This window comes from Falco cherrug, chromosome 3 (genome assembly GCF_023634085.1).
Source record: "Falco cherrug isolate bFalChe1 chromosome 3, bFalChe1.pri, whole genome shotgun sequence".
Lineage (NCBI taxonomy): Eukaryota > Metazoa > Chordata > Aves > Falconiformes > Falconidae > Falco > Falco cherrug.
Window position 1 is genome coordinate 84,310,183 of NC_073699.1, and position 22,155 is coordinate 84,332,337.

Consider the following 22,155-nt stretch of genomic DNA (forward strand, 5'->3'; position numbering starts at 1 on the left):
CAACTACTCCATTTGTGGTGGGTCTTATGCTGTGAAAACCATATGCTGAACTGTTGCCTGAATCAAAGAAATGAAGAAATAGCAGATTCTTTTTTTGACTTCCAGAATCCCAAGAGCTAAGATGAATATGCCAGCTCTTCTGGCCTCCTAGCCTAACGTCCTTTTCTTTTTTTTTTTTTTTTTAATTAAAAATAAATTATCTGTCCCTTACATTTTTTTTTTTTTTAGGTTTTACTTTAAATGCACAGAAATGGTCAGTATCATTCATATTTGAGGAATGTGTCCTGGGTTTTCTTTTTGGTATGGGTTAAAATAAATGATTGTCCTAATGGTTCAGGAGTTGGACCCTTCTGTAGCCTGAAGAGTTTGGAGACTCCAGACTTAAGTCTGTTGGGTCTTTGTTTTCCATTCCCTCAGGGAGATGGCAAGATCAGACTCTGCCTTCCTTGAGCAGCTGCTGGTTGGTGGCTGGAGAGTAATGGAATTTCCTCAAGAGAAGATCAAGAGATGCTATTTTCAAGGAAATGGCACCTAAGGGTGAAGGAGTCAATGAAAAATCCAATAACCCCTTCCTTTGTGAGTATGTGGCCTAACAATTTTGAATTGCTATCAATGGTTAAAAAAGTGAGTAAGAGAAAGCACATACTGGAGTTTCCACTGTTGAAAAAAAAACTTAAAATGAAACAAAAATTGAAGCCTTAACAAAGAAAACATTGGATGAAAAGAAGTCTTACGCCACACAAACACACACACTCAAACACACGCACACAGAATACTATGCATACATGGACACACACAAGTAAGAATGTGTATTTGTATGGTAGGTTCTTGGAAATAGACATTCTTAGCAAATATGGATGACAGATCAATTGTAATTTATTTTCTTTTAACACTGTATCATCATAAAGAAAACTGGTATAAATGAAAAAAATCTATTTCAAATATCTACATCTAAAATTTTAGGCAGTGAAAAAGCACTTTGTTGACAAGGAGTGTGGAATGATGAATGTTAATTGTCAGAAACTGCTGAATGCCTTTTTTTTTTTTAGTTGCCACAAACAAATTCACATATCAGAACAAACAATACTGCTAAATATTCCTTTTTGTGGTATTTTTTTGGGTTTTTTTTTTTGTTAAAACGCACCGGGGAAAAGAAAACAAAAAACTGGAAATTCATACATCTTTCAAAATTTGAAATTGAAGCAATATTTAGAACCATAGATGAAGAAACACTGTGGCATTGGTGTAATATACACAATGCACTTTTTTTTTTTTTATCTGTAATGTACATCAAATACTTTACAACAATGCATTAACAAAAGGCAAGAAACATCTTGCTGTACAGAGGAAACCCCAAATGCAACTTGAAGCCTAGATTCACAATGAATGAGGATATTAAACAAACTGTGAGACGCTGTTCCCCATAAAGTATGTACGTTGCTCAGTTACTTGTGCTTAACTCTTAACCCACATCCACTCATATTCTCCCTCCTTCCTTCAGCCACATTCAATATACAGCACTGAACTTTAGACTCTACAGGCCAACAGTAAAGTTGCCCCACACTGTAAAATATATATATGTATATATATATATATTTCTTTCTAATTACTCCCAGGTTTAGCTTTCATATCTTTCAGCCTTCTAAAAAAAAATCTCTTTAATTTTTTCCACACTGGTTATCTGGGCCTTCCTATGGAACAGGCTTTAACAAACTAAATTTGCAGGAAAAAAAATGTCTTGTGGTATGCATGCACATGCACAGTTCCTGGAGCTTTTGTATCTGCCCAAGTCTCAAACCCAGGAGTCGGGAGAGGCTGGATAGTGGCTTGTTTCATAGTTAAGTTCACTATAGGGACGAGCAGCTGAATAGAAGTCGACGTAGTTGCCAGTTGACTTTAGTCCCAGGTGCATGTTGTATTCACTTGCAGGTGGACGATGATGCACTTGGTCCTCAAAGAAGGACTCATCATAGTTTCTTGTTGAATTCTGAAATGGCTGATATGGTTCATAATCTTTTCTGCTGGGCTCCTGTGGAACTGGCTGTGTTGAAACCTGAAAGACAGTAATAACCACAGCTTGTTAGATACCGTTCGTTGTGGGCAAGAGGATGGAAGAAGGAGTAAATCTGACTTGTATTTATGTTGCTGGAAATATAATGTTGTGCATTACCTTAACATATGCTCAAGATATTGCTCGGTGGTGAATTAATTCTGCAGCTTTGCCTTGTCATTCCATTTCTTTAAATTTATTTATTCAATATTATTATTAAATATATTTATTATTTAATATTACTGCTGCTAAAGATGCTGGTTTACTTCAAAAGTAGGTCAAGCAGTGTAGTTTACAGTTCCTTTCATTAACTATAATCTGTGTATAACTTTCTGACTATTTTGCAGATATATAATGCAAACATTGGTGGCCAAAACTCAGCCTTGAAGAATTTGAACGGAAGCGATACACACTCCAAGGACACTAAATATTTTGCAGCTGCCTTTGACACAAGTGAGATTTAGGGTGACACCACATCCTTAAGAATCATTTATAGTCTTCAAGGCCCTGACATGAAAAATTTTCAAGCTAAGTGCCCTGAAATGTGTCCTTCTGGTACTGTTAAGCAGAATCATCTTCTTAACCACCTCCTCGACACTTCATGCTGGCAATCTTGTGTTGTTGCTACATTCCAGCAAGCTGCCTTGAAGCTCAAATACTTATGATATACAGAAAAAAAATCTCGGTGGTCCCCGAGTTTAATGTTGCCACAAAGTCTTTTTTCAGGCAGCCCAAGCGAGTCTCTGTTTTTATAGTTGGGACTTAATTAAAATCTGAAATTTATAAACAAGTGCTAAGTATCTTAGTGGAACACTGCCTTTCACTTCATGCCACCTCAGTAAGTTTGGGCAGACTTTGTGACTGCAAAATGATACAGCCTTTCAGTGGTCAAATGGTCATCACTGGGAATCCTGATGGTCAGACACCAGTGTCAGAAAACTTTGCAGATCCTGCTGACTCTACCAGAGCTAGTACGGCTCCTTTAAGAAGAGGACAGTTGCACTGCTATGGCCCAAACTCTGGTATTCTTTCAAAGCATGTCCGTACTAAGACTCTATGCATAGAGTGAAAAAGGCTGTCTATGCCTACCTACTGCCTTTAAAAATCCCACAAATGATGTTGCAAGACTGTGCCCAATATTAGAACTGCACAAGGGAGCATAACTACTCTAGTTTTTATTCCTAGTGCTGCTACCAACGTGTACAGGACATTCAGCCCCTCATTTCCTTCCACATATTCAAACACAAGTGTTTAATTTTGGACACAGGAGAAAAATTTTATATGAAATGACCTATTCATATGCCCAAAAGGTGGAGATGGTAATTTTTTTAGTAGAAAATACGAGAATGAAGTACCATTTCTGGGTTCTTTTTAGCTAAAACGAGTCTTTCTGATATGTCAATCACAAACCTGGCATTTAATTGAGAAAGCAAGTGGGAAAAGGTGGAAAATTGGTTTTGTTTTGCTCCCCTCCCCATTTGTTTTCTTTTTGCTCAAACTCTCAGCCACAAAATCAAATTAGTTGATTCATGACTGCAGTTAGAGTGCACCTGCTCTTACACCACCTCATACCCTTATCTTCTTTAAATACTGTATTAATTAAAAAAAGCTTAATCTCTCTAAATGCAATAAAAGCAGAAACACCTTCATGCACTGAACTGGCTCACACAAAGAAAGAATATGGTGCACCACAGGAAATACTGGATACTTAAAAAAACAATAAAGAGAAATGTTGGCACAGAATATCAGAAACTCTTTTCACCTTAAGTCTGTGGATTAAAACTGAAATATCAGTCTCTTAATATTGAAATTCCAGGTAATCTAGTGAAAATTTTCAGAGAAAAAATATTTTTTATCAATTTTATTAAACATTCATTTACCTGTCTGATACTAGTGGTACTTCTCAAAGCTCTCTTTGGCCTCATTTCTCTAGTTGAAAAAAGCTGCCACTTTGGCGTATTACATAGGGAAGTTTAAATATTAAGGAGTTGTGGTAATTAAGGATAAAGTAGCATTACACATAATGATGAAACAAAAGTCTATGGCTGCAGAAAAACGTCCGTTTCCTGGGAGCTGAGGAAATACCTTGGCAGTACCAGCCATATGAATGCCATACACGTCAGTAATGCAACCGCCCTTTTTCTGAGTGCATTAGCTTGGCACACAAGCTGCCAGTTCCATTTTTGTAATGCTCACCTTATCCAGGTGCACTTACTGCTTCTGGCTTTCAGAAACAGGACATTTTACAAATCCCAAAGCTCCAGACTGAATGGCTTGGATGTACATGCATGGGAAGTGGCCTTGCCAGTGAAATGCTAGCTTTTGTCTTGCCCATGCCCCAGTGCATACTTTAAAAACCAAACAAAAAGTCTTGTTGCAGTCATGCTAAATGGCAAATCAGAGAGCTTTAGCTACACGTAAGTACGGAGTGCACATCCCTGCAAGAGATACAGGAGGTTCTTTCTCCAGGCCTGTTCCAATCTTGAGTTTTTGCTAGGATGCTTTAGCACGTGAGCCATGTGGTATCAGCAGTAGCGCTGAATTTTATGATGGCTATACTCAAGTAATGAGATGTGCCTGCCCTGCACCAAATTCACTGACATGGGATATCATGAGATACCAGAGCCAGCAGAATTGAACATTAGCTTGGCTTTTGTAGCCTGTGCCACACGTATCTAGAATTTCAAAGGCATTAGGTCTCAAGCCCCTCTTGATTTCAGTGTGAGTTAGCGGCTTAAAAACCTTGGATAATTATTGCTCATATGCTGTCATAACCTGTTGGACATTTTTGAAACTTGGGCTGAAATTATCCATTAGCATAAAGATTATAGCTTGTTTGAAGCCAGTACTAGCATTTGTGCAAGCGGGTGACTCAGTTCCTCTGATGTAGATTTATCAATCGGTACTTTGCTTTATTTCCATATAAGATGTTACAGTGGTCTTTTGCCACCTGAAACAGCAACATTTTAGCCTCTGTACTTACCTGGTTATGTTTGATTTCTTCAGCAGGTGCACCATACGAATTCCTGTACAAAGTTGAGATTCCAGTGTTCTGAGCTGGAGAGAGATAAAAAGGAAGGAAAAAGCAGATTTACCAAACACACCTCTTTGGCCTCAAAGTGAATTAAGTCATTAAATATATTATACAACATCTCTTTCCCACACAGAAAAATCCTTAAAAGCATCTGCAGACTTCTGTTTTCTCTTCCTCCCGCTAAACAGTCACAATCTTTGCTTTGCTGTACATGCATGTACATGGTATACACTTACTAATTGTAACAGACACTGTGTCATGTTTATACCGATCTTGTGCACTTCACGTATAAATCAACAAAGTAATTTCATATACAGCTAGCATTCAGTAATGTATTTCAGGTTATATATGTGATTTATGTCACACATACACTAAACAGGTAACAGTTGAGATTAAGAAACATTTCAGTCTTTTCACTTCAGTTGTATATGTGGCTTATTTATACTACAGTGCTTTTGCTATATCGTGAATTATTCATGGGAAAAGTGATTAAATGCAACTGAAAAATGAGTTATGCAGAAAATTAATATGTAGTTATACCGAAGAGGTCTGGCCAAGATGGTCTCAAATCCATGAACTGCTGTTACATTCCTCTTGGATGTCCTGCTACTAATATGCATGGACAAAACTGAGCTATGAGTTCAAAACCAGAAGTAATTCCAAAGACAAGGATAACATCACACAGTTTTGCAAAAATTTATTTCCCACCCTCCCCCAGAAAACCACATAAAAAGCTAGGATTCTCCCTACAAAGCTGACTTCACTGATCACTTTGATCTGACTATCTAGCTAAGCTTAGTTTGTTGGTAGAACTCAAAAGACTCATATTTCAGAGAATATGAGGGTAGTATTTTGTGTGGCTGCTGCACACTGTTCTTACTGGGTATGCATTATTAACTTTCCAGGCGTTATAACCAATGAATTGATGCTGTCATGAGGACTCTCATTATAAAAGCATGTGCCTGAAAATAAAATTTGAGTAGCTGTTAATCACAGACAGCAGTGGAATTGAAACATGTTGCTAATGTGACTTCTCTCAGGTCTCTGTGTAATGGTATAAAACCTGGAGGCACCAAGAGTTGCTTTTAAATACCTTCACAACTCAGAACCTTTGAGGGTGAGGACTGACCATCACAGCTGAAACCCAACATGGGATCCATGTTAGTCACCTCACTAAGAAGAACCACAGTTACTTTAGAAGTAACCACTTTTTCTTCCTTTGGCAACCTGCTAGCATGGACCCCAGCATGTACAACTGCCTCTGTCTTTCCCCCTGCCAGCACACCCTCTCTGGAGAAAGGAATGGTATCGTCTTCAGTCGAAGTTGACTGTAATATGCCACTTCTGATTCATATCTGTCATGGGTTCCATGGTTAGGGTATAGTTTTTGTCAGTTTGGTGCACTGCTCCTTGTTGCTGATTTACAGATCTCCAGCGGGTTCTTGAAACAGGATAAAGACAGGACGTTTATAGTGGGGTGATGAGCCCTAACCGCTGGAAGACTTTTCACTTCATAACCATTAGCGCATAAGGGTGAAAAAAACTCTTGTTTTTTTTGAAAAGCTGGATGCAGTTACATTATGCAGTGCATAATCCTGTGTAGGAAATGGGGAAGAGCTCTGGAGGCCTCCAAGGAGTACAGCAGGATCCTTTTCTTGAAGGTGGGAAGAACATAAAATCCAGTAACAGATGCTGGTTGGTCTTCTCCAGTGGTAGGTATTCTTAATTCCACCTGTGTGCTAATAGGTGGTAACAGATGGAAATGATGACTGCTTGAATAGTTAGTTCCTCTTTGGTCATAGATGGTGGTGCTAAAGGGTTGATCTGCCGAAGTTCTCTGTTCAGGCTGCGTTTTGCCACCTAACTTGAGTGACGTCTGAGACAACTGTTATTTCAGCATTTTTTGTATTCCAGCTGCATCCTCTGTTACAGTGTTTGCAAATCTCCCTCCTGATAACAGCCTTTGGTATTAGAGGAGTCCGCATCAGCATTGCTATTTATGGCGCATCTTATGATGGCATGACTCTCAGTAGTACAACTGCCAGATCTTTCCTTGACACCATCTTTTTTATGCTGCTTTTCTGAGTTTTTGCTTGTCCCACGAAGTGCTAGAAGAAGTTGGGTTATACAACTTCCTCTTCGCAAGATCTAAAGATACCCAGAGTTAGTGTTTCAGCCACCCGTTTTGTGAAGTGCTACTTCTTGAAAAAAATGAAACTGACATTCAATGTGTTGGACTCTCATAAACAGAGGAAGAACTTCTTGTAACCATTTTGTTTTCATGTACATAAACGGCAAGATAAGCAGGGTTGAAGTTTCATGCATGCAAGCTATTAGTCAGATATGACTGAACATATTCAGTCCAGACAGGACAATAATGTTCATGGTTACTTGACATCAAGAATAGAAGACTGGTATAAGGTGCGACATCTGAGAGTTTTATGAAGAATCTGATGAAAAACAGCAAACTGGGCACGTGCTAATTTGTATGTTGTTCCTTCAGGCGACTGGAGAGACTTCAGGAAGGGTCAAGGCCTTTCCATCTTTTTACAGGTATATAAAAAGGTGCAGTATATATGTGCTACTAATAGCCACGACTATTCCAAAACCAGAAATAGTCCAGAGCTGGTGCGTGGCTGTCCAATGCACTAATGTGGCATTTGCCCTGATGTTCTCAGAATTGTCACATGGCAGATTGAAGACTTGCAGTCTCCCAGATCACATATTCTGTGATAGAAAATGGATAATACCAGCTTATGAAAACAGCTGCAAGGTCTGCATTGCTGATTTCACTGCAGTGAGATGGATACAAATTCACAAGTTTAAAATGAAAAAAAAAAAAAAGGTACTATTCTTTTCTTAATGTAATAAAAATGATGACACATCAAATGCTTGGAAATGAATGCCAGGAGTTCAAGAACAAGAATTCTTGGCTTAGTTGCTGGGAGGCCGAGGTAATTCTGTCACTGAAGGAAACGTAAGTCAAGCGATGTAGCTGCTAGCCTGCAGCCCTGCTCCAGTATCTGCTTCTGAGCACACAGGCAGCATCCCTGGGAACTCCATTCCCGCTCTGCCGTGCTTCAGTGAGCAGTTGACTCTTGCTGTCCAAAAGCAGAGGGTAAATATAAATGAAAGAAGGGAGAGAATGAGCTAGATGAACAGACAGATATTGTGTGGTTTGTATCTGATTCTTCCTCCTCATATTGTACACATACAATCATGGTAAAATTATCGAACAGAGAGAGAGAGGTTAATGAAACAATTTTCTTTTTTAAAACATGGCAAGATGAGGGAAAGGGGTAGAAGAAGTAAGAGATGGGAGATTTTCCAGGAGCTACACTTCCTTACAGAAATGTAAGAAATGTAGCTGCAGATGAAATGATTTGAGGAGTGATAGGTGTGGTTGTGTTGTGTGTATTTTATGCTGTATCTAAACACTAGTACATTAGTACTGAAGAGGTACTTTTTACTAGGCAAGATTGTGAAGGTTCCAAAATGAACACTATGATCAACCTGCAGTGCTTTGTGGTTGCATTGCATAAAGAACATTACAGAAAAAATACCTTCCTTTCTCCCCTGTTTGGTTTTCAAGGTGATACTGGTTTAAAAAAAAATACAAAAATCATAGTTTCTCATAGCAGTTTTCTGCAAAGCTGACAACAGCTTTGAAAATTATGTCACTCAGTGGTTTATGTGACAAAGGTATCACCCACCAAAGCTGTTCCCATATATCCCAGTCGCTTGATTCATGGTTTAATATTCAGCTTCACTTCTTGTAAGTACTTATTCTGAACACATTTACAGACACTTTGAAATAACAAGGTGCTACCCTTTTGCCCCCAGAAACACAGACTGATAGTAAGAAAGGAAAGCTCAGCCGGACAGGTAGTCATCCTCAACCAGTATTGCATAACCTGCCTGTTCTTGCTATGAGCAGCAGGACTCCATTTCCTACATTTTACTTCAAGACAGTAAAGGCAAATGCTTCTGTGCCTCACAAATCTCAGCTAGCAGAGATCATTACCTGTCCCTATCACTGCCACCTTCCGCATGGTGAAAGATGAGGTAAGGGCATGAGAAGAGATTACAGCCTGTTATGGTTTCTTAAAGTAATAACAATTCAAGTAGCGTGAGCATCTGCAGCTATTGTAACAGATGATGGTGGCTGTTTGTGTTCTGAATGCGCAGAGACTTGCAAGTAAGTTTAAGTAAAAAAAGTATAGATGATTGACTCTTTACAACCAAAAGAAAATAAATTAATCAGAAGGTGTTTCTGCTGGTGGAAGTGAAGATACAGGCTGCAGACTGTGATGCGCATGTTAGTTCAGTGAGGGAACTAACAAAGCAAAAAACCACTTCAGAGCAGGAGTTCCACGATAGTATACAGTAACCTTAACTTTCCTGTTCTGAAGGAAAACACCATGGCATAAATAATGTTATCACATGCACTTATAGGTCCTGGGTTTTTTTAAACAAATATAACAAAATTTAATCTTAAATATATACTTTAGGTGGTAAAATTTTATTATTGGTTATTATTTTCTACAAAGAAGATGGACAGTAAATATAAAAAGCATCATAAACCTGTGAAGAGGGCAATGAGAACTTTGATATTGTTCCTCTATTTTTTAGCTGTCCTTGCAAAATCAATATCAGTTATCATGCTGTTTACTTCATAGTTTCTCTATTTTTCCCAGAGGTTGCCTGACAACTCCCCACAACAGCAAGAAGCCAACACTTCTACTTGGAAAATCCATCACAAAACCTTCATTTCAGTCCCAGCCAAGAGGTCATAAAATTTTGGAACTATAAGCTGAGAAGAGTTTTGGAGAAGAGCACGGAGACAGTCATGGATAAATTAGGACTACAGCTGTGGCTCTACATTCTGTGTAAATCCGTAAATCAGAGAAAGCTTTGTGTAATACATCAGCTTGGCACAAAATACAAGAGCAGCTCAAAATATGTATACGCCAGGTGGAACCTGAAAAAACATTTATCTGAGTCCTGTAGGCTCTGTGGATGTATTAGCTGCAATGCACTGTCTGATGCAGAAAATGAAATACAGGCATTGCCATGAACTTGCTACACAAACTTGTATTAGACCATCCAGATAAAGCCCAAACTTCTCACAATTAAAATCACAAATACTGATTTTATATTGTTCTTTAATGGAATGTTTATTATTTAATGAGAACAAATATGTTACAAAAATTTCATGTTGAATGTTGACAAGCAAGACTCCTTCAGTCACTTTCTTTTGCTCTGAAAATAGTGCTTATTTTGAGCTTAGACCAAATGAGCAGAGATTTGGTGATCTGTAAGAAAGAGAAAGTGATTTATTAATTCCACATTCATTTGTACAATGGTTGTGTAACATTGTAAAATATTATTACAATTTTCAACTTGGTTTTCATTTTGATTGTTTTCACTGAGCTCAGTAGGTGGAAAAACAATCAATAGCTGACCACAATGCTGCGAGTTTCAAGTTTCCTTGCTAAAAGCCCACCCAAAAGATCAGTAAGAACAGACAAAATACAAGCAGATATTAAAGGAAAACATGATGCAATAATCAAAGTGGAGCAAAGGTTCCTGGGGAAGTAAAAATCTCACCCCCCAAACATTATATTGAAAGGGAAATAGGAATAGCAGAAGAAAAACACTACAGTAAAAGACAAAATGAAAATGGTTGTGGAAATGAAACCCCCAATTTTTTAACATGTGGAGAGAGACAAGACTATCTGCAAGGAGACATAGATTTTCCACATGGAAACACTTTTTTTGGGGTGAAACTTCTGATATAATCTGGTAGCCTAAATTTGCAGACACAACTAGAACAAAATACTAATGTTTCTGCTTTTCCAGCCCACTGCTTTTACTCCCGAGATTCCCTCTTCATGGATCCTTGACAAAGTGCTGAAAACAATGCAGTCCTGTCCCTCACAATTACACAAGTAAGGACTACTGAAGTGTTTCAGAGAAACACCTTGGGCAGTGACTATGAAACATTCAAAATATTACAGATAGATAAAATGCAGTACCTTAACTGAATCTGCTGCAATCTCACGTAGTACACTGCAGGTGACATTCAGGACACTCCTCATTTCTGTGGTTTCCAAACGTCCTTGACTTTATTCCTCTTCTTCAGATTTTCACTTTCAGACTAATTAATGTTCAATATTCCATTTCCACACAAATTCAAAGTCTGGCCTTTAGGTTTTGATTACACAATAGTGTATAACACAGTAGGTGCTGCATGAGAATCACCATATCCTGAATACAGTCTTGAAAGCTAGTATGGATGCCCTGATGCTGAGTCAGCATGTTCCTGGTGTCCCCAGTGAGCTGAGGGCCACAAAGACAACCCATTCTGGCATCCTCTGAGCAAGACATCTACAGAGGGCCTGCGAGAAGGTAACAGGCATTCAGAAAGTGCAGAGTGACTGCTCACTTGTGATTTTTTGCTTGCCCTGAGGCAGCATTTGGAGAAGAGGACACCATGGTGCTCAGCACTATATAAATGCAACAAAAAGTTCAATAAGGTTTATATAAGCCTGTGCAATGGTGATGGAGGCCAACATGTATTTTGCAACACAATTAATGAAGAGGTGCAGTACTGGGCAAAGCACTCAACATTTTGTAATTACTGAAATGCTAACAGGTTAATGAGCTCACCAGGGGCCTTCAGTAAAGCCTGCAATAGATGCTATAACATACACAGTGAAAACTGTTGCATTTAAATCAGCTCAGCTGAGAAAGCAACATGGATAGACTTCACAACCAGGTAAAAAATGTTCTAGGAATGGCTGATGTGCAAAATAAGCTAACCAGTCCTGGAAAGCCATTCCCTGCAAAAAACAGATGTTAGAGATCACTGCACATGCTCAACCATTGATATGCTTGCAGAAACACCACTAGTTATTTCCAAGTGATCTATCAGCTTTGCTCTGAAATGAACACAAATGTAAAATTAAAAATAAATGTCCAATTGGTTTTAGAGCCTTTCTTCTGTGAAGAAACATGGCCTTCACAAATCATTTTCACATAGCATTGTATTCATTAAGTATTTCTTCAGCTGTATTTCTCAATTTGGCTAAGACTTTGGCATCAACCAAAGCAGGTCGACTCTTTCCTATAATAAAGTAAACCCAGGCAAGCTTATAAAATCAGCGGTCTATCACAGCTGATTTTTACATATGCTATGCACGCATAATCTCACCTGTCATGGTGTCTTTCCTAGAAGTATGTTCTCCCTTATTTCCATGGTAAGTGGCATTTGTTCCAGTTGATTCATAGTCTGTTTTTCTTTCTTTTAGGCTGATCATTTCCCGAGGTGAGGCTGGGGCACTTGCTAGATCACAAAAATGGATTTATTTTTTCTCGCCACATATGACTGAATGTAGTGCTTAACTCTAGAGTAGACATTTTAGTAAAGTTTACATTTGTAAGCATACTAACATTAAGCTGTTTGATGAAACTACCACATTAGGGAGGGAAAGAAAAGGTGCTTTTTTTTTCAAGTACAGGACAAATGTATTCATGGGACAATCAACTCTAAACAGAATTTTCTCTCTGAACGCTTTACTTTTTTCACTCCCACCCAACATCTAAGATGGTCACTATGAAAAGGTACAATAATAATAAATCTTTTTCCCCTTTGGCATTTCAATTTCTTTAACTTGTCAAAACTTTCTGGTATAGGCACTTCCATTTTTTTTCTCAAAAGGGTTCATTTATTTCTGTTGTAAAGATCATTAACTTTCAATGTGTGGAAAACCCCCTATGAAATGGTTTCTTACTTCCCCTGTTGAAAATAAACAATTCAATTAAATGATTCTACTGGAGATGGAAAGAAAAGAAAGGTCTTTTTCACAGAAAACATAGCAAAGAATGCCTAACACTTAAAGGTAACTCAAATAATTTCTCTGTCTTTAAATGAACAACTGCCATTAAAACAACAGCTGCTACTTTAAGGTATCATTAAAAGTAAAACCTTCATCACCTATACTTGTGATATGGCTAAAAGGAAGAAAGTGCGAGGTGACTAGGAGGAGAACTCCGTTTGCACTTGATTCTCACGCACTGGAGAATGTGAAGGTGATCACTGGCACTGATCATGAAGACTTAGAGCTTGTGATGCTTAGGAAAAGGAGAAAAACAGAGGTAAAAATAATGGCTTTCACATAAACTGGCTTCAATATATTTAGGTGTTGGTAGATACGATGCATTTTTCCTGTTGTGGAGGGTAGGGGAAGGAGCACAAGGTGAGTGGCAGAACACCCCACAACCTTGTGAAGACACAGTGGTACAAAAATAACTAAAGTGCTGGTGCTTACTTCCACACCCTCCCCTGCCTCCACCTCAATATCTGATATGTCAAAAGAGCCTCAAAAGCAGCAACGTCCTTGCTTAAAAAGAAGAAAAAAGATTTTAAAAATTGTAACACAAGCTCACTTATGAAGCTTTATCATAAGTTATATATTTCAACATCTCTAAACTATGTTACATTTTTTTAGTTAAGAAGTAGAGAAGTCCTTGTACTTAACTAATGAGTAAGGAATCACAAGTGATGTTGAATTCTGCTTAGATTGGTTCTGCCAGCCCTGGTCTCTGAATTTACAGAGAAAATGTGGGACGGATGGTTTTTCTTTTGAAGCCATTAGAATTGGTGATTGCTTTTAAATTGCTTGTCAATAGTGACGTAATTCTAAAGCTGATAATCCAGCAGATATAAGGAAACATGACATTAAATTACCAAATCAGCTAATGGCAAATTGAGTATAATAGGGAAGAAAACAGAATACAAACCCTGAAAAAGTTGCTAACACAAGGATGCATGTTGTTTCACATACTCTGGTAATGCTTTTAAGCACTCTGGTGTTTTGAACAGAATTGACTGATAAAGACAAAACTATCTCTCTGTTCCCTGTGGGAATTCTCTCTCTTCCCATGTGAGAACAACTGCTCTCCAATAAGTGTTAAAATCCAGAAGCATCTTCTTTCAGAGTTTTTACTGGAGGCAGACATAAAATCATTGGTTGACGTTAGGCTGGAAATTGCCATCAAGATTTTCTGCTCTTATCCTTAAAGGACACTGAAAAGGCGGCAGAGCTTTCTACGCTAGTTTAACCATCTTATCACCAAGTCCTAGGGATGGATGGGACACTGAAGTTCATTTACTTCAACTCTTCACCTCAAGGTAGGATCTCGTATACCAAAATAATTTGTGACAGATTTTCATCTAAAACTAAAGATCTCTAATGACACAGATCACGTAACTGCTTCTAGCAGTCTGTTCCAGTGCTTTGTTTCCCTACTGTTAGAAAATGTTCCCTGATGTCTAGCCTGACTCCTTGCTGCTCATTATTTCCATTTGTCTGCTACGAAAGTAGAGAAACTTCATGCCACTCCTCTTTACAGCTGGCTGTTAGGTGCTTCAATACTGGGTGCATACTTCCTCCCACTGCCCCCATCTTGTGTCTCTCTTATTTGACTTCAACAATTACAGCCCTTTCAGTGTGTCCTCATATCCTGATTTCTCCATCTCCCGATTCATGTGTGCAACTGACAAAAAAAAATAAATCCCTAAATCATTTCTAAAGAACTATTGTCTAGCTAGATATTCTCATTATAATTTATTTGTAAAGGATTGGATCTTTTTTTCCCTTTGGACAGTATCTCAAATTTCTCAGGATCGCTCTGACTTCCAATAATGCCCTTCAAGGTACATGAGTTTCTCTGAGCTTTATGTCGCCCGCAAAGTAATAGGCATCCTTTGTATATTCAACTGCGTCATTAATAAAACCACTGAAGAGTACCGGGTTGAAGGCAAACCTCCAAGCAAAGCATTCTTCCATTTTGGCAATAAGCAATACCCCTTCTTTGTGAATGCTTTGCAGTCAGTTTTGTATGTACTACACGACATCTCCTGTACTGTTTGCTAGTTTGCCCTATCTTGCATATAATAATCTTCTGTGAAAGTCTTACTGATTACAGCAGATTTTATTTACTGACTGTTCTTTCCACAGAGCACTTTAACTATGTTGTAGCAGGAATTCAGGTGGATTTTGTAAGAAAAAATCATATCAAACCAACATTTAGATTTGATATGGATACTACCAGACAGACAGTAATTTATACGACTATGCAGAAATAGACACTCCTAGACTTACGCAGTATCTTGTCTTCCTACTATCTTTGAGGTCCTCAGATTGTGTTTATTTGTTCCAACAATTTTCTGGAATGAGGTTGAGCTGACTAGTCTGTAATTATATGGGCTTCTCTTCCTTCAGAAACAGCAACTGTTATTTGTCCTTTTTCAGTCTAGTGCTAACTCGTTATGACAGTAAGATTTAATCCAACATTTCTTTAAGTATCTTCTTTAAACAACAGAGTAACAGAGGTGAGGAGATAGTTCTGGCAAGAGACAGAACTAAGATCTCAGGGCCAGACATTTCAAGTGCCTTGCACTTACAGTCAAAATGAGCATTTGGGGAACAAAAAAAAGAAAGGTAGAAGAGCCCTTCATGGACTTGTGCAGTGACACATTTGAAAACTGAATAGCAGCTCTCACTGCAGTTCTGGCTACATTTTAAAATTTCCTCAGTGGTTGTTCTGCAGGACTAAGATTCATCATCTATATAATTAACAAAACAATTTATTAAAAAAAATACAACTGTGGCACAACACTGATTGCAATAATCAGTTGGCAATTTCAATCCTAAACTCTTGGTGTACCTATGGAATGACAACGTTTGACTGAACAAGTAGTAAAAAATACATTGAAAGGCTGACTGATTTACTCTGTTTATCTTAGAAGACTTTCACTGGGAATGGTTTTATCTAACCAAGGCACGTTCTACCTTAGAATAAGCTGAGGGGGAAAATATCCAGATTTCTGAACAGAAAAATTAATTAACACTGTGGCATAAGTTGTGATACTTACATAAATTCATTGTAGGGACCATACAGAATTAATGATAACTGGTGTAAATATGTCATCAATGTTACATGAAGACCTGTAGTCAATCTTTTGTGAAACTTACATATGCATGTGTATGCACACATATAGCATCGGAATAAAAGCTGACAAAAAATGATGTGGATCCTTCAGCTTCTGCTAAGTGCGCAGAGTAGTCATAAACAACATAGCCGTTTTCAAGACTAGCAAAGTGAGTAACAGAATTTCCTTGTGCTATTAATGGACGCCACTGCCCTAAGACCTAGTCAGGTAATTCCAATCAGGAAAACACTGCATGAGAATTCATAACAAAGAGTTATGGAATATTCTTTTTGCTGTAAAACTTCACAAGGTCTTAATAAAAAAATAATTCCTTTTTTGAACAGATAATTCATAGAAGAGTAAATAATGTATTTTTTGCCCTTCCACCATTGTTAACAACAAGTTCAGATGTCAGTGATATTGTTTAAAGAAGGAAAATAACACTGATGGGTTATCTCTGTCTTTACTTCAGTCCTGAAAACCTGGTCTTACCTGAGCGGTTGTTAGGAGACATGCGCACGGGAGAGATGGAGGGCGTGCGTGATGAAGAGTATGGTCTTTGCCGATCCCTTTCTATTGTTGAAGATGAGGCTACAAAGTGATACTGTGACCATCCATCCTGCAACATCAGACATTATGACAGCAGTCAGTGAAAATGCCATACAGTTCCTCATTTTAAGTACCAAGTTTTTTCCTCTTTTCACTACATATACACAAATAGGCTACTAGCTTTTTCCTGCCACTGGGTGGCAAATACTCTTAGCAGTGCAGGGTACCATGTGGTGAGTGCAGTGACACACCAGGAGAAAAATTAAAATGCAGAAGTTCTTTATGGTAACACATTCCAGAAAGACTCGAGTTACGAAAACACTGAATGACTTTTTAGTCTATTTGTTTAACAGTTCTATCTTTTCCCATGCCTCTGTTTTTACACTGCCAATGGCATTCTGGCTATGAAAATATTCCAAATCACAAGACTGCCTGTTTTCATGGTGCAAATCAGTTTTTTTCTTTAAGTCATTTCTATCTTACAAGGAAATTTTGGATTAAGTAGACGGTGAAGCTCCAAGATTATCAAAGTTATTGCTACTATTTGGGTATCTATTGTCTAATTATATTAACTGCCCACTTGTTCACATGTAAGGGAAAAGAATCAATGCATTTTCCTTGTTGCATTTTTCTCCAAGATGTATAGAAAATAATTCTATTCCTTCTACTTAAACATGTGGCCATGGTGATGTACTTTTAAAAAAAGAAACTAAGTAGTACAAACACTAGGAACAGTTGGTTCAGCAATAAAACCCATCAGTTTAAATCATTCATGTTTTGTGCCTGTACCGTAATATAATGCAATAAAAAAAAATTAATGTACTTTACATATCTAAAAGGATATTAAAAATAGTTTGAAAGTATCATGACAGAATAAATTTGCTTTTGCTAGTGCTCTTATTAAATGACAGTACTTCAAATGTCTTCAAGCATTGATAGCTTTTATCTGTCTTTATCACTGCTTATGTTAAATCTAAACCAGTAACACTGAGTTTTCCAAATCTTGCACTGAAGGCATAAGATTTCTGTTGAGCTCAGTGGAAATCAAGTCAAGCACCTGACATGTGCTAAACAAAATTTTTGAAATGAAAGGCTCAATAAAAATAAAGACAATAAAATATTACCAAAAACCAGCTGGAATTTTCCTCTTGCTTACACAAAAATAATACTCCATTGGAGTAGTAAAGAATATTCCCACCCCTACCTCAGGCTGCTCCAGACATCCAACCCCGAATACCTTCCCCCGCCCCATCCTCTGCCTTTGCCCAAGGCATCTCTGTGACTGTTCCCTCCACAGAGACCATGGGCACCTGGGTCTCGGAACTGCAAGAGAAAATGGCTTGAAAATCCCCCTTCCACTAGACTTTTAGGAAAGAGAACTCAGCGAGAGTGTGGCACAGCATGAGGAAAGAAGATACTCATACCTGATATAGAGGGAAATGTTGTAAGTAAATCAAGACAGACAAAGGTGACACCTAAGTACAGACTCTGAATGCCTGTACTCCTTACATAATGTGTTTGTATAAACATGCGTGTATCTCAGTTGTAATGTCAAAGGGAAAAAAAAAAAGGAAGAGTGAAGCCTGGGCCATGGCTTTCACAGCAGTCATGCCCTTCCCTGGAGGCTATAGTGAGTGTTTGTCCACAGAGGTCACTCCTGTTTAGGGCACTGAACTGCACCTCGTATTTCATGACAGTCATATAAGAAAATATAAGGAAGAAACCCAGTTAATTAATAAAAAATACTAAGGGTAACTTGAAAAAAGAAACAGTTAATCTTTAATACTACTTGCTTAAAGCAAAATTTTCTATATCCAATCTTTCATTTCCCACAAGCAGCTTCTACACCAGTTGTGTCCTCCAACCTAGCGCAAGGAACAATGAGAATGCAAACAAAAACATCTGTAAGGCCCTAAATTCTTAAATCAAATTTGAAATTATTAGAAAATTTCAATAAATATACATATATATAAAACGTCTATCTATAAAAATGCATACATATTTTGAAGAACAAATAATTTATAGCTTTAATTATAATGAATAGCTTAAGTAAAATAATCTTATCCAAGCATCAAGATTATAAATAACATAATTAGCATTGTTTTCACACGTTCTGTTAAGAATAACTTTCATGGTGGTTTCATACAAAAATGAAGCAGCATACATGTGAGAAGCCCAAGCCTTTATCCTCCTAAGAAAAATGGTTCCCTTCTTCCTTCTTCCCTGGGGTCAGAAGTTCTTACCAGAAAGGTGATTCTATAATTCACTCTGTTATAGTTTCCTGATCATTTATTTTCTTCTAAACAGACCAATGAAGAGAAAGATACCAAGACTCTAGATCTGATAACAGGAGAAGGAACAGACTATTACTGTCTTCCTGCAAAAGAAGGAGACATCAGCCACGCTCACATAGTGCAAGGTAGAAATGCTTCCAGCTTTGTGGATCTCGATACATCCATGCCAGATGCACTCTCCTTTTGCACTCTTGCTTTCCTCAATCCCTGGCAAGTGGGTCAGAACAAAGTGACCTGAATCTTTCCCCAAACTTTTCTTCCTGTTGTCTGTTCCATCTGTATTGTTTACATTAACACCTGGACCCTGGTTCTGATGGGAAGCGGAGGAAATAAATACCTGTTATCTGCACAGTCCCATGGACTCTACAGGAACAGCATGTGGCACCAACTTTGTTTTTCAGAATATCAACAGGTACTTTGACAACGTTGCTTCCTCAGAAAAAGTACTGCAAGGCGGTTCAACAGTGAGGGAGCAAAATCCAGCTGTAGTTGGGATGCTGGCAATAGCACTCCTCTGTGTGGCAGATGTTCCTCCTCCTCCTCCCTGCAAATCCTCATTTTTCTCTCTGCCAAGAGTGCCTATAATGAGGTCTTCAAATGAGGCTCAAGTTTGCAAGCCCAATCAGCTCAATAAAACAAGTCAGGCAAACAACAAACTCTAACAGAAGTATCGCGGTGACTTGGTATTGCTTTTGACTAAACAAGGTGCATTGCTATCGCTGTACAACAACCATCATGGTGTTTTTAACAGCATTATGGGAAACTCCCAGACATCATAGTATCTCAAAACCCTAAAACTTTTAAGTCATCTATTTTTAGATCTCTTCTGCCACAAGGAAGAAGCTTCTTTCCTTGGAAAGGTAAACAGTTTGTAACAAATTTATTAAAACTATCCCCATCAACAATTCCAAAAGCTATTAGCGTTAAATATTGAAACTAATTTTTAAGAGCCTAAAGGGAGCATTTTCAATTTAATGCCGAGATAAATACCACCTGACGTGATGGCTGCTTTCATTAGTTTGTTTCAGCTCTAGTGCCTGTAATGAAATTTAATTAAATTGATTTTGGTACTTAAAGGTACAGTATATGCAGTGTCCTGCAGAGAATAAAGCTAACTCAAAAGCAAAGTATGTGAGACTGCATTTCAGAAACAAATTTACCAGCCACAAACGTGACCTAGGAGAGGAAGAGTAAGACAAAAAGATCTGACAAATTGGAAAGAAATTCAATGCAGTTCGGTAATAGAATGGATGCATTTGTTAAATGGCAGCAATTAATTAATAGGTAGCAACTGCACACTACAGAAAGGCAACCAGAGTACAGAACCAGTATGTCCTTACTGTTTCTTCCTGGGTATCTTCTGCTGGACATTTCTCTACATTTTGACTATAAATGAATATATATATATATATATATTTTTTTCTTTCTCAATTATACTCCATGAAATTCAAATTTTAACGTTTGATTGGCACTGCCATGTTTCTGACGGTACGTCCTTGGGAAAGCTGCAGGGATTACATTTGGGGCGCGAGTTGAATAACCACTGTAGAAAACAAAAGTGATACTGTAGTCTCATTGGCCACCTTTTACTGGGCTAAAGGAGCAAACAGGTCCTTTGTCTCCCTGCTCAACTTTGAAGTAGTTTTGAAAATAAAGCATTTTCTTCAAGCCCATGGGAAATCTTTTCAGGGTGAATAAATTTACTGTGCCAAACACACACTGCATAGGTACCTTATGAAAAAATACTTTGGGTTTTCCACCATATTCTTTTTGTGTTTAAAATGTAGGGAAAATGAGAAAGGAGTTTTCTATTGCGTTTTAAGATTTTCAAATTCTCAGAATTCTAGAATTCTCTGGTAGCTGAGTTCTTGACGATAGGAGATGATTTGTGGAGGTGGGTGACATCAGACACGCTGTTTTCTCACTTGTAGTACAGTAACACTATGAAAGCTGAATGAAATTAAGCCCTGACGGGAACTGACACCATGATGACACAACGGGGAAGAGCACCTGCCTGAAGAATGCACAGATGAGAGAGGAAAGAGAGGGGAACAAGGAATGGGTGGTGGTCAGGGATGGACCACCAGCATCGCCAGCCTTGATGCCGTGCCTAGCCTGGATGACCTCATGGCATCCACTCAGAAAAAAAACATCAGCTCATGTGCCAATAGCCATGCAGCAAAAATAAAAACAAGCCCTATCCTCTGACTGATTATGCTGATCAGCTGCTAAATAGCCAATGACTTAAAAAAGCACTGAGTGGTTTAGAAAAAGTATACATTGGCTGCATGCAGATCAGTATCTTTCTGATGCCCTAATATTGTTAGGAAGAAAGAGAGCAACTTCTTGGAAGCAGAGAAATCCCCTTAGGGAAAAGAAACAAGAATGATGCAATAAATCCAATAATGAAATAGCTAAAACCTGAGAAGCGACAGGGAATGTTTTGTCCTGTCTTCCCCAGGTTTACAAACTCTCCAGCATGCTACTTGCTTTAGGCTTGATCCTCTTGTGACTATTATTAATAGACATTTTTCCAAATGATTTGAGGAATACAGGACCAGACTTGTTTTGTCATCCCACTTCCTTACCTATAAGCCAGCATTTTACTGGTTCCAGGATATTAACTGCAGTAATAACTGCTCCTGTAATGGTAATAAGCTGTAGAAACGTGAAGTTTTGATAGGCAACCGCTTGCAGGAAATCAGTAACTAGACCCACCACGGTGTTAGAGGTAGGTGATACAGCAACAAGGCCAAGTGCCTGTAAGTACGTAATGCTGCATCTACTTGCTTTGAAACTCAGCCAGACATTGCTCTGAGTTGCTGGTGTTGCTTCTTTCGCAAGCAAAGCACTGCTGTCAGGTTAAATGAAACATTCTGACTGGTGTGCACCAGTGTGACACTGCCTAGAGTAAAAGATAAATCTGATGTGAATTAAGTCAAGGCTCATCAGACTTACACAGGTCTAAGCAATTCTTCACTGGGAATTTGTTGTCACGACACTAATAAGACATAACAGAAATTAGAACTGGATCAAATTATCTACATACATTGACATATGAAAGTTATGTGCATGACTCGACTGTGGTGAGAAATCTAAAATGATAACAAGGTTGGGGTGATCCCCATATTTATTTCAAAATGTTCCTAAACGGGATTTTTGAAATAATGTGGATTAAATGTTCACCAATCACCATACTTATTACACTTTACAACCTGGCTTCATATTA

The 22,155-nt window shown here is 38.2% G+C and overlaps 1 protein-coding gene and 1 long non-coding RNA gene across 10 annotated transcripts in view; both read right to left on the minus strand.

Moving 5' to 3' along the window:
- Window positions 1–854: 854 nt before the first annotated feature.
- Window positions 855–22,155, minus strand: part of CTNND2 (catenin delta 2) — a 680,681-nt gene continuing 659,380 nt past the window's right edge. For all 9 annotated transcript variants that reach the window (XM_055705594.1, XM_055705593.1, XM_055705599.1 and 6 more), the window contains 4 exons: window positions 16,576–16,702; window positions 12,301–12,432; window positions 5,034–5,107; window positions 855–2,053 (listed from right to left, as the gene is read on the minus strand). In XM_055705594.1, coding sequence (XP_055561569.1) covers window positions 1,793–2,053; window positions 5,034–5,107; window positions 12,301–12,432; window positions 16,576–16,702 — 594 coding nt within the window. In that variant the 3' untranslated portion in view covers window positions 855–1,792. The remainder of the gene's footprint in view (window positions 2,054–5,033; window positions 5,108–12,300; window positions 12,433–16,575; window positions 16,703–22,155) is intronic.
- Window positions 10,233–12,292, minus strand: LOC114014542 (uncharacterized). The gene is made up of 2 exons (XR_003558074.2): window positions 11,123–12,292; window positions 10,233–10,399 (listed from the first exon to the last, which is right to left on the minus strand). It is a non-coding gene; the product is annotated as an uncharacterized LOC114014542 (long non-coding RNA).